This window comes from Heloderma suspectum, chromosome 6, assembly GCF_057233095.1.
Source record: "Heloderma suspectum isolate Gila_16-S chromosome 6, 16-S_ref, whole genome shotgun sequence".
Lineage (NCBI taxonomy): Eukaryota > Metazoa > Chordata > Lepidosauria > Squamata > Helodermatidae > Heloderma > Heloderma suspectum.
In genome coordinates, this window is record NC_139463.1 from 39,536,268 (window position 1) to 39,547,389 (window position 11,122).

Below are 11,122 nucleotides of genomic sequence, written 5' to 3' on the forward strand. Positions count from 1 at the left end.
TCCCCACCATCAATTCCTCCTATATATATACCTGCTCAGACCCTAAGATCATCCTCAGAGGTCCTCTGGGTACCCTCACCAAATAAGGTCACGCAGGTAACTACTAAGGAGAAGGCCTTTTCAGTGGTGGCACTCCAATTGTGGAATGACCTCCCCAGAGAGGCATGCCAGGTACCTACATTATGGTCTTTTCAATGCCAGGTGAAGAACTTTTTATTTTCCCATGCTTTTTAGCCCTTCAGTTTTTGTTTTCCCAGGCCACAATCCTTCACACACTTACTTAGGAGAAAGTTCCACTGAAATCAGTGTGACTTACGTTCCAAGTAAACATGCGTAGGATGAGGCAGAAATGGACTTCTTGAACATTGTGGGCTACATTGAACATATACCAGGAGCTACATATATAGAACATATATCAGTAGCTACAACCACAGCCAAAAATACCATGATTTGCCTATCATGTTCATGAACAGAGCAGATGCCAAACTACAGTTTGTTGGACATGTTGGAGTTATTTTATAGAATTCTTATTCTCAGATTTTTACACTCATGTATGAAAAATATAAATCAGTCCATGGGGTGTGGAGGAATGGTGCCCAGGCACAGAAATAATGAGTTGGTTAATTTTTCTTTTCTTTTACCAGTCTGCTTCTTCCCTCCTTTAATATTCTTGCTGTCACGTTTTCAAACATATATCAGCAAGCATGAGGTATAGAAACTTAACTTTCTCCTTAAAAGAAAGCTGATTTGAGAACATGTTGGTATGATAATACTTAACACTGTTCTGGAGTTTGTTAATTCACAGCTTTTAGCCCAAATCAGTAACTTCTCCTTGGCTTTGTTTGTACAATCAGAGAGTCTTTAGATTAGACTCTGTTTAGATTAGACTCTGTTTAGAATCTTTAGATTAGACTCTGTTTCATTTAGTTATGAACCCTGCACAGCTCTTCATAGTATTCCTTATGCAGCCACTGTAGATCTTGACTACATGTTACACACAAGAGCCAACATGAAATTGAAACCCAATGGGAGGAAAAGCCATTTGGGATGATTTGTGGTATAAAATGTATGGGAGGGAAGGGTTAGATACCCCTCCCCCTTGCTGTTTCTTTGTAACCAGTCATGCCCTCCCAAAGCAGCTTTTAAAACAAAAAAGAGCTATTGAGCTACAGTTATGCCCCTTTGCATGTGGTGTGTGGTTTTGCCCTATCCTGAGGTCAGAACAGAAGTAAGGAAAGAACCAGAATAACTCTTTCCTTAACAGAATTATTCTCTATTAAGAGGTGGGTGGGGACGGGAGGAGACTGGAGAGGCCTCCTTCCCTCCCCCTCCAAGACTCTTTCACTAGATGGGCAAAAAAGCCCGTCTATCCAAAATGCAGGGCTGGAGGAGTGGCAGAGACGAAGATTCAGACACTTACAGTCATCGCCATAGGATTGCGCCATTAACGGATAAACAAATTCAAGCTTGCAACAAATTAATAAGCTGTTACCTAAGCAATAAGTGGTTGTCTCCCTCGATTCAGGGAGATATAGAAAAATGTGAGATTTCAGGCAAAATACCCTTACTGGAAGTGTGTAGCATTGCCCCTTTTTTACCTTAGGGGCTAAGTGCTTTTAATAATTGCATGTCATGCAGAAATTCGACTGGTGTAGACATATAGGGGAATGTTGCACCCACAGAATTTCTGCCTCTCAGTATAGTCGGTTAAAAGCGCATGTTATCTTTTAGAAGGAAGGTAGCAAAGCAACTCTAGGAGTAAGGGGAAATATCTTTTAAACTTCATTCAGTGCCATTTTGCCTGTAAACTTTAATACATGTTTATTTAAAAGATTTTTAACCTGCCTTTCAGGGCGCACTTAGAAGGCAGTTTACAAGACTGTCATTACTAGACTAGAAAGCAGTAGTTTCTTCCCCCCAGTACTCTACAGAGGAAGACTAATGTCTGCCACAGGTAAGATCCTTTGCATAATCTAATGTGAAGTAAACGTGATTACTTGCCTAGGACAGAATCGGTGGATCATGTTTTTCAGCTGATTGCAGTCATCACCATGTGATAACTTAATTTGAAAATTCTGCGGTATTGCCCATTGCATTTAAAATGTGTTGATAAAATGCTTGTTTCTAGCACTTCCAAGTTCTAGACACAACTCTCCCCACTCCCACCACCCCTTTATCCAGCTCCCATGAGGTTGAAGAATGGTGAGAGGTTGGATGTATCCCTAAACTGGGAAATGCTCCATCCATTGCTGAGCATACACATATTTACATCTTCAAGGTTGGCTTTCTGTCCTCAGCCTTATTTGCAACTGGTGAGACCAGGGCCATGAGCAGCCATACCTGAATCCAGGATGGGTCTTCTCCAACTAAGGGTCCTGGTTGTCCATTGCTACAACTGGAGAGTAGGGACTTAAGTCAAAGCCAGAAGTACAGCATGCAGAAGATCTTGTTCTGTTGACCAGGCAAGAACAAAAGGCTGCGCTCCTCGTATTTATACTAGGCCTAACTAATCCAGAAGTTTCGTATTGACTGCCAATCAAACAGTGTTGGTGTTGGAACCTCTATTCTCACATTCTGTGTCTCCAGAGGGGTGTGAGGCCTGAGCCCACACATTCCAGCCTAGCTTTGAGTCCCTGAGAGTAGTTCCATCATTTTTATAGTATGCAAGTGCTGAACATTTAGTGGGCTCCCTGGTGAGCTTCATTGGGGATTTCTAATGAAATCTCTCACATCGAGACTAAACAATCTCTCTGCTGCACCACAGTGGATGCTGAGGACAAGATTCAAATGTGGTAAGTACCAAGTATGTTGTTGTTGCTTGTTACAACTCCGATACATGAGAGGCAAAAGCAAATGGACATCTCAGTGCTAGATGAGGCAAACCATTTTTGCACAGGACTTGCAGCAAGTTACCTTTCTCCCTCATTGTAGAATGCATCCTGGGACTCTGCTTGAGTTCAGTGAGCCAGAATCAGTTACTGCTTTCATTTGAGTTTGATCCCTCAGAAAAGAATGGTGGGCCCCATGGGAAAAGTGAATGAGCTGATGTTGCACAATGTGTACACTCCCAATCAAGGCAGTGGCTGAAGTTCCAGGAGTGACACTTCCTTGGGGTTCACCCAAATTTGACAGCGTCATCCAGCGGGAGGGGAAAGCAAAGATTGTTGTAGATCTGGGGCTTTTATCTCTTGCACAGTTGCCAAACTGCAGCATATAGACCCTCCATTCCCTTGCACTCCAGCACTGAGTCACCAGGGGCTAGCAGGCATGTATGAGCTTGCTCCTCAGCTGGTTCCTCCTTCTGTTTGTAGCAGCAAGGAGAAGGCAGTTGAACTCAGCTGCATCCTCACTTGTTCTTCACTGGACCCATTGCCTTGGAGGCAGGCGATGAAGCAACTGTACTTTGCTCGCTGTTTTGCAAGAGCTGCAGGGTCGGTTTGTTGTGTTTATTAAACCACTGAGATTTGAATTTAGATAAAGCAGACAGCCATCCTGGCCCAGCGACAATCAGTGTTGCACAGCAACATGGGTGGGTCCAGGAGAAAAGAATAGGATCATAACAATCCACAGGCTCTTACAAACTAAGACTGCTTCCAGATGGAGGGCTCCTAGTGTTAACAGTCAAAAGGCATTGTGCTGCTATTCCACCTTTTCTTCCTTAATAGGGTTTTGGGGGTTTTTTGTAAGAGGAAAGATGGAAGAAGTGGTGGGGAGATACGGGGAGGGCTAGAAATTGAAGATGACATCTGGACTTCTTCCATCTTTCTTCTTACAAAAAAAACCTTTAGATGGAAAAAAAATTGAAATTTTTAGATGTTTAGACAGAAAAAAATGGCTAGCTGGGGCATGCTGGGAGTTGTAAGACTTGTTTCTGTCTAAACATGCATAGGATTGTACTCTATATGCCTAGTTCGCACACACACTACTGCATGTCTGGCTATAAATATAACATTGGGGCAAGAATGTTTAAGCCACATAGCTATTTTGTCTGTCAAGTGTGAGATTGTAAGGAAAATTAACTTTGAAGAGGTAATTTATGATTTTCCAGTGAAAAAGGTCAGAAAATTAAAGCTTTGAAATACACTGATATATTTATGAAATATTTGCAGCTGTGTTGGTCCATTAGAATACAAAAAATCAAAACATCAACAGGATAATGCCTTTACTAGGACCAAGTCAAAAGTTACAAAATAGTCATCAAGCTTTGTAGAACACTTCTTCAGGCTGAATGTTATGTTAAACAAAAACAGCAAGGGGGTGGAGTGTGGTGAAAAAGCCCCAGTGTGGGCCGTCATGTAATTTCATAAATGTAGAATGTGTAGAATTAAAGTAGAAACTTTTATCTCATGACTCATGAGATTGTATGAAAGGGGTGGGATTGTGGAATGTTTGTGGGAGGAGGCCTATGTTATAAGTTTATACTACTGGGCCCCACAAAATGGTGCTTGGGCCCTAGTTCTGAGTCAACTTACTACTGACTTGCTATTGTTTCACCAGTTAAGAGATCAGGGAGTTAGAGTTTCAATTTAAGCAGTAAATATGTTATATAAGTGTTTCCCACAACAAACTTGTAGTGAGGGCAAAATACATATCATTAAACACCAGTGTGCATGTGTTAGGAACTGCCCTTAGTGTAGGGACAACTGGGAACTTTGTTGGAATGGTTCAAATTGTACTTGTTAAGGAAGGACACTTTTGCCCATCACACCTTAAACACAAAGCTAAAATGTAAGCAGAGATAGGAAAGGAAAGGTTCCTCCTGTGCAAGCACCGGGTCATTACTGACCCCTAGAGGGATGCTGCTTACGCTGACATTTTCATGGCAGACTATAGCGGGGTGGTTTGCCATTACCTTCCCCAGTCGTGACTACCTTTCCCCCAGCAAGCTGGGTACTCATTTTACCACCCTCGGAAGGATGGAGGGCTGAGTCGACCTGAGCCGGCTACCTGAGACCGGCTTCTGCTGGGATCGAACTCAGGTCATGGGGAGAGTTTCAGTTGCAATACTCATACTGCCATCTACCACTCTGTGCCACATGAGGCTCTTAAGCAGAGATAAATCCTGTGTTAATACTGTTCACCATCATGACTGTGTGTTGGCTGAGCTGGAAGGTTCTTGTGCCCTTCCTTGCTTTACCCTACTTGTATGAGTATTCAGAATGAATTTATATTGTTATTGTTTTTATTGGTCACAATTCTACCTTGCTTTCCTCCAAAGTACTCAGGGTGGCACACATATGACCCTCAACCCAACCCAACCAACGTGCAGGGCCAAACCTGTGTGGTTTCAGCAACAGAACTGCATCATTTGCCTTCAGACATCTCTCTGAGTCCTTTATTTATTTATTTATTTATTTATTTATTTATTTATTTATTTATTTATAACAATTAATATTATTTATTTGGTGAGAATGCACAATGACTTTTGTCCTCCAAAGTTATTTTTAAAGGTAATTCAAGAAAGTAGCAGATAGCCAAACTCTGTCCGTGCATTTCTGGGACAGCCCAGTTACCTTGAGTCTTGTGGGCAGCATAAGATGAAAATATGGGTCAAATTTTGGAGCAGACACCTCCCAAAACTGGAAGAAGTGAATAAAGATATTTTTCTCCTCTCAAAATACTAGAACTCAGGATCATCTAATGAAGCTGGCAATAGAGTCACGACAGACAAAAATAAGAGCTTCTTCACACAATACATAATTAATTCAAGGAATTCATTGTCACAAGATGTGGTTATGTCCACTAGCTTAGGTGTATTTAAAAGGTGTTAGACAAATTAATGGAGGATAGGTCTATCAATGGCCACGAGTCCTGAAGGCTATATGGCTCTGAGAAGCAGCTGCTGGGAACAACAGCAGCAGAGGGCTATTGCCTTTATGTGGACTTCCCACTATGGGAAACAGGATGCTGTACCTGAGAGACCTTTGGTCTAATCTTGCAAGGCTCTTCTTACATTTTTATAAACAGCCAGAGGCACTGTAGCAGTGACCATGAAAGTGGTACATATTAATTCCCTGCTGTGAAGGGTGGCTAATGCTCCAGGCCAAGAACATGCAGTTCCCCGCTGCCCTCAGCCAAAGAAGTAGGAGCAGCAGCTACCGTAGTCTACAGTATCAGAGCTGGGCTGGGAGAAAAGTGCCTGGGGCAGGGAAGTACGAGGAGCTGGAGAAAAGGAGGCTTAAGTTCCCTTCACCTGTGCACAACTTTTGATGTACAACTTAGAATGCTTTGAACATGAATGGGGCTGCCCCCTTCACATCTAGTTTTGCCCTGAAGCACCAGCACGGGAGCCAGGGTACTGTGAATTCTTCACTCGAGGCATGTAACAGTGAGGGTTTCCTGTTCAAGTTAATGGGCATGAAAGCAATCGCTCTGGGGCTAGATGCAATTTCACTTCTTGTTTCTCAGTAAATTCATTTTTATCCATGGTTCTCAGGTCATGGGATCAAAGGTTTGTGCGGAGAGGGGTTTTACATTAAACAACAACAACAACGGCTTGTCCTCTCTTCCCCCACAGCCAGTCATGAAATTTAGCAGAGAAGGATGATACTACAAATGCAGCTGGACGCACATGTATGTGTGGGCTGAGCGGTGCTTTAGAGCCATATGGAAGCTTTCATGGGCCACTCTAGCATACAGAGAAAGGGGAGGTCAAAGGGGAGGGATTAGCCAGCACTCAATAGAATTTGGAGCAGTGGGAAGTAGTGAGCAGCAGGGGATGAATCACATTTAGATCACTGATGGGAGGAGTCCCAGGGAGCTCTGTCACTGTCCCCACAAGAGTGTAGCCATGCGGGTGGCTGGGGATTTCCAGGGCTTCTTTGGGGTAGGCTGGTGGGAAATGGTGAGAAGCATTTCTTCCAAGGTCATGTAAGAACAAGTTAGAATTTAAAAGGACAAATAGCATGAAGAATAAAAACAAAATTGTGTCCTTCCTCTGTATTCTGGAAGCCAGGAAGTTCTCATGAGGCATCCTTGCTGATTTCCATTTGTGTTGCTTTTAGTAGACAAGAGAAAATCTTCAAGGAGTCTACTACCGCGGGCTTGAACATAGGCCAGAATAGCTCAGTCAAAGTTTCAAGCTTAATGCATTTTACTCATCCTCCAAACAGAACTTACTGGGGCAGCTTACGTGGCATAAAAATACAATAAAATGCCATTTAAGAATAATATACAGATCTGGCTCATTGCCAGAATGTCTAGGACAAATATATGCTATTCAGGTTTCCTGAGAATTGTAGTTTGCAAAGGTGCTGAGAATTCTCTTTTAGAGAGTTTCATCCCCACTCACAGAATTATAATTCCCACTCAGGGTCCATGGGCAGAGTGAATGATTATTAAACCAGTTTAGGGCTGCAATCCTATACCCAGTTTTCTAGGAGTAAGTGCCATTGAACCCAATGGGACTTAGTTTTGAATAGATATATATATAGGATTGTGCTATAAGTCTGTAGTTCAGATAACCCATGGGAGTTTTATTGGTTTCTTCATGGTCCTTGTTAGCCTTGCATATCCCAGTCCAAAGCATGAACACGTTGTAGTTTCAGCCCAGAAGAACTGGCATGCATAGCTCAGAGGATATGAATATTTTAAGTATACATACAAACTCATCCAGGGTGGAGGCACAATTGATGGCAACTTTCTCAGTGGCTGCAATAATATTAAGGAACACCTTGCTTTGTAAAGCATGGATGGCCCCTTCTCTGGCTGTCTTTTGCCTCTTGGTAAAGGCATTTTTATTCCTGCAGGCTTTTGCCTGATAAGTATCTGCTGTTATGTTGTCATTTTTCCTGTGATCTCTGCCTTTGATGTATTTTAATGCATTTTTGTTGTATTTTAATGCATTTTTGTTGTATTTTAATGCATTTTTGTTGTATTTTAATGCATTTTTGTTGTATTTTAATGTATTTTTATTGTACTTCATGACATTGTGATTTTAAATTGTTTTGAGCCACCTTGAATAATGTATAGGCACTGGAAAGGTGGGATACAAATCTCTATATAAATAAATAAACAAACAAACAAACAAACCTGTAAGGGGTATGGGTCTCTCAGACAAGGAGTTTATGAAGGCATATATATCTAGAAGAGTTGCCATGAAGTTTTAGCCTTAAAATTCAGAATTCTTTCCCCTTTGGATTGAACACATTTCCCCCTGTCATCCCTTGATCACCGATCTTGGAAAACTCCATTGTTAAACCTTTGCCAAAAGTAATTCAGCCCAGCTTCCCTCTGCTAATAGACCTCTCAATCCACCTGCAAGGTGTGGGTTGGACACATGCATCAACGGCTCCTTTCAGATACAGGCTACAGGCAGGGAAATTCATCAGGTAAGGAGAAAGACTGAATTCATCAAGTCATTGTTGCACTGGAGTGAATTCCTGGCCAATTGGTTTGGGCAGGGGGAGGTAGGACTGATAGGGGCACACATGGGAGAACCGATGTGCAGTGAAAGGTGTCACAACACCCTCCCTATGATTTGGCAGTGAAGGTCTTGGGCTGCCAGACTCTGGGTCACAAGAAACGTGCATGGGTGTGCGCGCGCACACACACACACGCGCACACTTTCAGGACCTGGGGTGTATAGTTTGTGTGGTACAGCTCCATTCCCAAGAGACCCTGTGACATTCCAACTATAGTGGCTTATCTGGTTGTTTAAACCTGGTCTGCCCCATTAGTGTATAAAATGGGAGAATAGGGGTTCTGATTTTTAGAGGAAAAGGGGTGTGTGGTTTGGTAGGGGGAGTTAAGCCATCTTTGCAACCACAGCTTACCTCCCCACAGTTAGTCTGCCCCCCACTCCTGGGCACATTACTCCTCAGCTAAGCTCTGAAAGTAGAAGTGGCTAGATGCTAGCTGCTAGAGGGAAATAAACAACAGACACGGGAATGGTTCAGCTACCGTCACCCCTGGACCCCATCCCTGTTCGACTGGGACAGATCTAGGTGTAAACAAATAAATCCGCTGCGATGGAATATAGTTGGAGCCTGAGTCAAAGGCCATATGAATTCTAAGAGCCGAGATTTCAGGCATTTCTCTTCCCTTTCAGGTTCCTGGAATGTGGAGAACTTTGTGGATAAATTTCAGCTTGGAACACCTGTGGCTTCAACCCAGTTTATCACTAAGGACTACAATGACTAGGAGCAGCAGCAGCAGTGGTATTTCCCTTTGCTCTGAAATGTTTTTGCTTGCATTTTTCCCTTTGGAGAACAGGAGTGAATCAACTCTCTTCATTCAGCACCAGCCTGTTGGCGTGTCAAATGCATTCTTGCCAGGTCACAGTTTGCTGTGATTTACAGTCTTAAGACTCTAACCTTCTTTCATCTAACTTTCATTTGGTGTGAAGAGGACTGTGCAGACAACTCTAGCTCTTAGGGTATTCTTCAGCACATGGGTGGAAGCGGAGCAGTAACTGCAGGACTTCTGTGGGCCTAAACGTGGGCCTTGGATTCTTTTCATCTTAGCTTGGGTGCAGAGATGACAACAGATCAGTCCCAAAACATGCTGTTCTAATCAGTCTATAACTGTTACTACACATATCCCTGCCCTCAGCCAGCTAGGATTTCTGGGGATGTGTCTTCTCCTAAAACTATAATTACGTAAATTTTCCAGCAAGCCAGTTTGTGTCACAAAGCTTACTACTCACTATGCTAAGACCTCTTGCATTAAAAAAAATAACAAGAGGAACTGTGCTTCTCAAAGATGGTGATTGCACCTGTCCCTCTCTTAGTTAAATAGTGCTAATCAGTCTTGGTTGGACTGATTCTTAAGGCAAACAGGCATAAATAAAGAATCCTGTACTGTGGCCTTTGGAATTCTGTCGTAAACATGGCAGAAGTAGACTGTATCCAGTGACTACAACCCTTTCAAATCATTGGCGTTCTGCCCAAATCTGACAAAGTTTGAAATACTCCTACATGCATGTTCTCTCCTATCCAATACTATTCTTACCACTGAAAGGCCCGAGGCTTGGTCTGAACTACATTCATGTGTCTGGTAACTGCATTGCTTTAGGTGTTCTCTTGGCACTAAACTGTTCATTTCTGTGCTTTTATAGTGCTTCCCTTCATGATCTCCTTTCCAACCAAAGCATACCATTAGCACTTCCTAGTTGTAAGTGTGTGTTTCCTCCCTCGAAATAAATACCTGCTATGCACTGCAACAATCACAATAAAAAGAAATCTGCATTTCACTCTGTTTTTCTCTAGTTTTTCTATTGTAGGGCTGGGAAATGATCTCATTCTCACTTGACCTGGCATTATATTTATATTACCACCATTTCCGCAAATATCAATATTTTGTTTGTTTGGGGACTTTCATCCTTCCACATGTCCTACACAACCCTCAGGGCAGCATACAACAGTAAGAAGACATAACAAACAATAGGTACTTCATAACACTAAAAATGGGGGACAGTTATAAACAAGTATAAAAGATCATTAAAAATTTTATCAGTAGCAAAGCATGGCAGGGTAAACAAAATCCAAATTAAAAATTACACTGACTGTTCCTAAAAGCATCCCAGAATTTTAAAAACTTCAATGATTTCTTAAATTGAGCACAGAACTGATGAGCCTCTCTACAAAGAGAGAACCCCCCAGAAGGCTGCCACCACTGAAAAGGCCTTCCCCCTTGTACCTGTAACTTTAGCCTTTGTTACAGCCGTTGGAGCAGGATCTCACCGAGTGATATTGTTTGTTTGTTTGTTTGTTTAATTGTGCTATTTATTTACCACTAAATATAATAAAATCCCTAAGCATTTCACAGATAAATTTTATTTATATTTATTTATTACATTTCTATACCACCCAATAACTGAAGCTCTCTGGTCAGTTCACAAAAATTAAAATCACATAAATATTAAAATCACAGTTAAAATACACTATTAAAACACAATTAAAAACAATTACAATAAAAACAATACAAGGAGCAGTAAGATGGAGCAGCATGATTAATTGAATTACAACCCAGGGAAAGCCTGGGTGAGCAAATTTGTTTTCAGGAGGCATTTGAAGGATGCCACATTTTCTTCCTCCTGCACTGCACAGGGGCAGGTTTTCCGAAGGATGGGTGCTGCTACCGAGAAGACCCACCATTGAGGTGTTGCGTGGCGACAGTCTGT

The 11,122-nt window shown here is 42.1% G+C and overlaps 1 protein-coding gene across 7 annotated transcripts in view; it reads left to right on the top strand.

Annotated features, from left to right (window-relative positions):
• Positions 1-10,887, top strand: part of PEBP4 (phosphatidylethanolamine binding protein 4) — a 360,734-nt gene extending 349,847 nt beyond the window's left edge. For all 7 annotated transcript variants that reach the window (XM_084803995.1, XM_084803990.1, XM_084803993.1 and 4 more), the window contains one exon: positions 9,050-10,887. In XM_084803995.1, the coding sequence (XP_084660121.1) occupies positions 9,050-9,141 (92 nt within the window). In that variant the 3' untranslated portion in view covers positions 9,142-10,887. The remainder of the gene's footprint in view (positions 1-9,049) is intronic.
• The last annotated feature ends 235 nt before the right edge of the window (positions 10,888-11,122 follow it).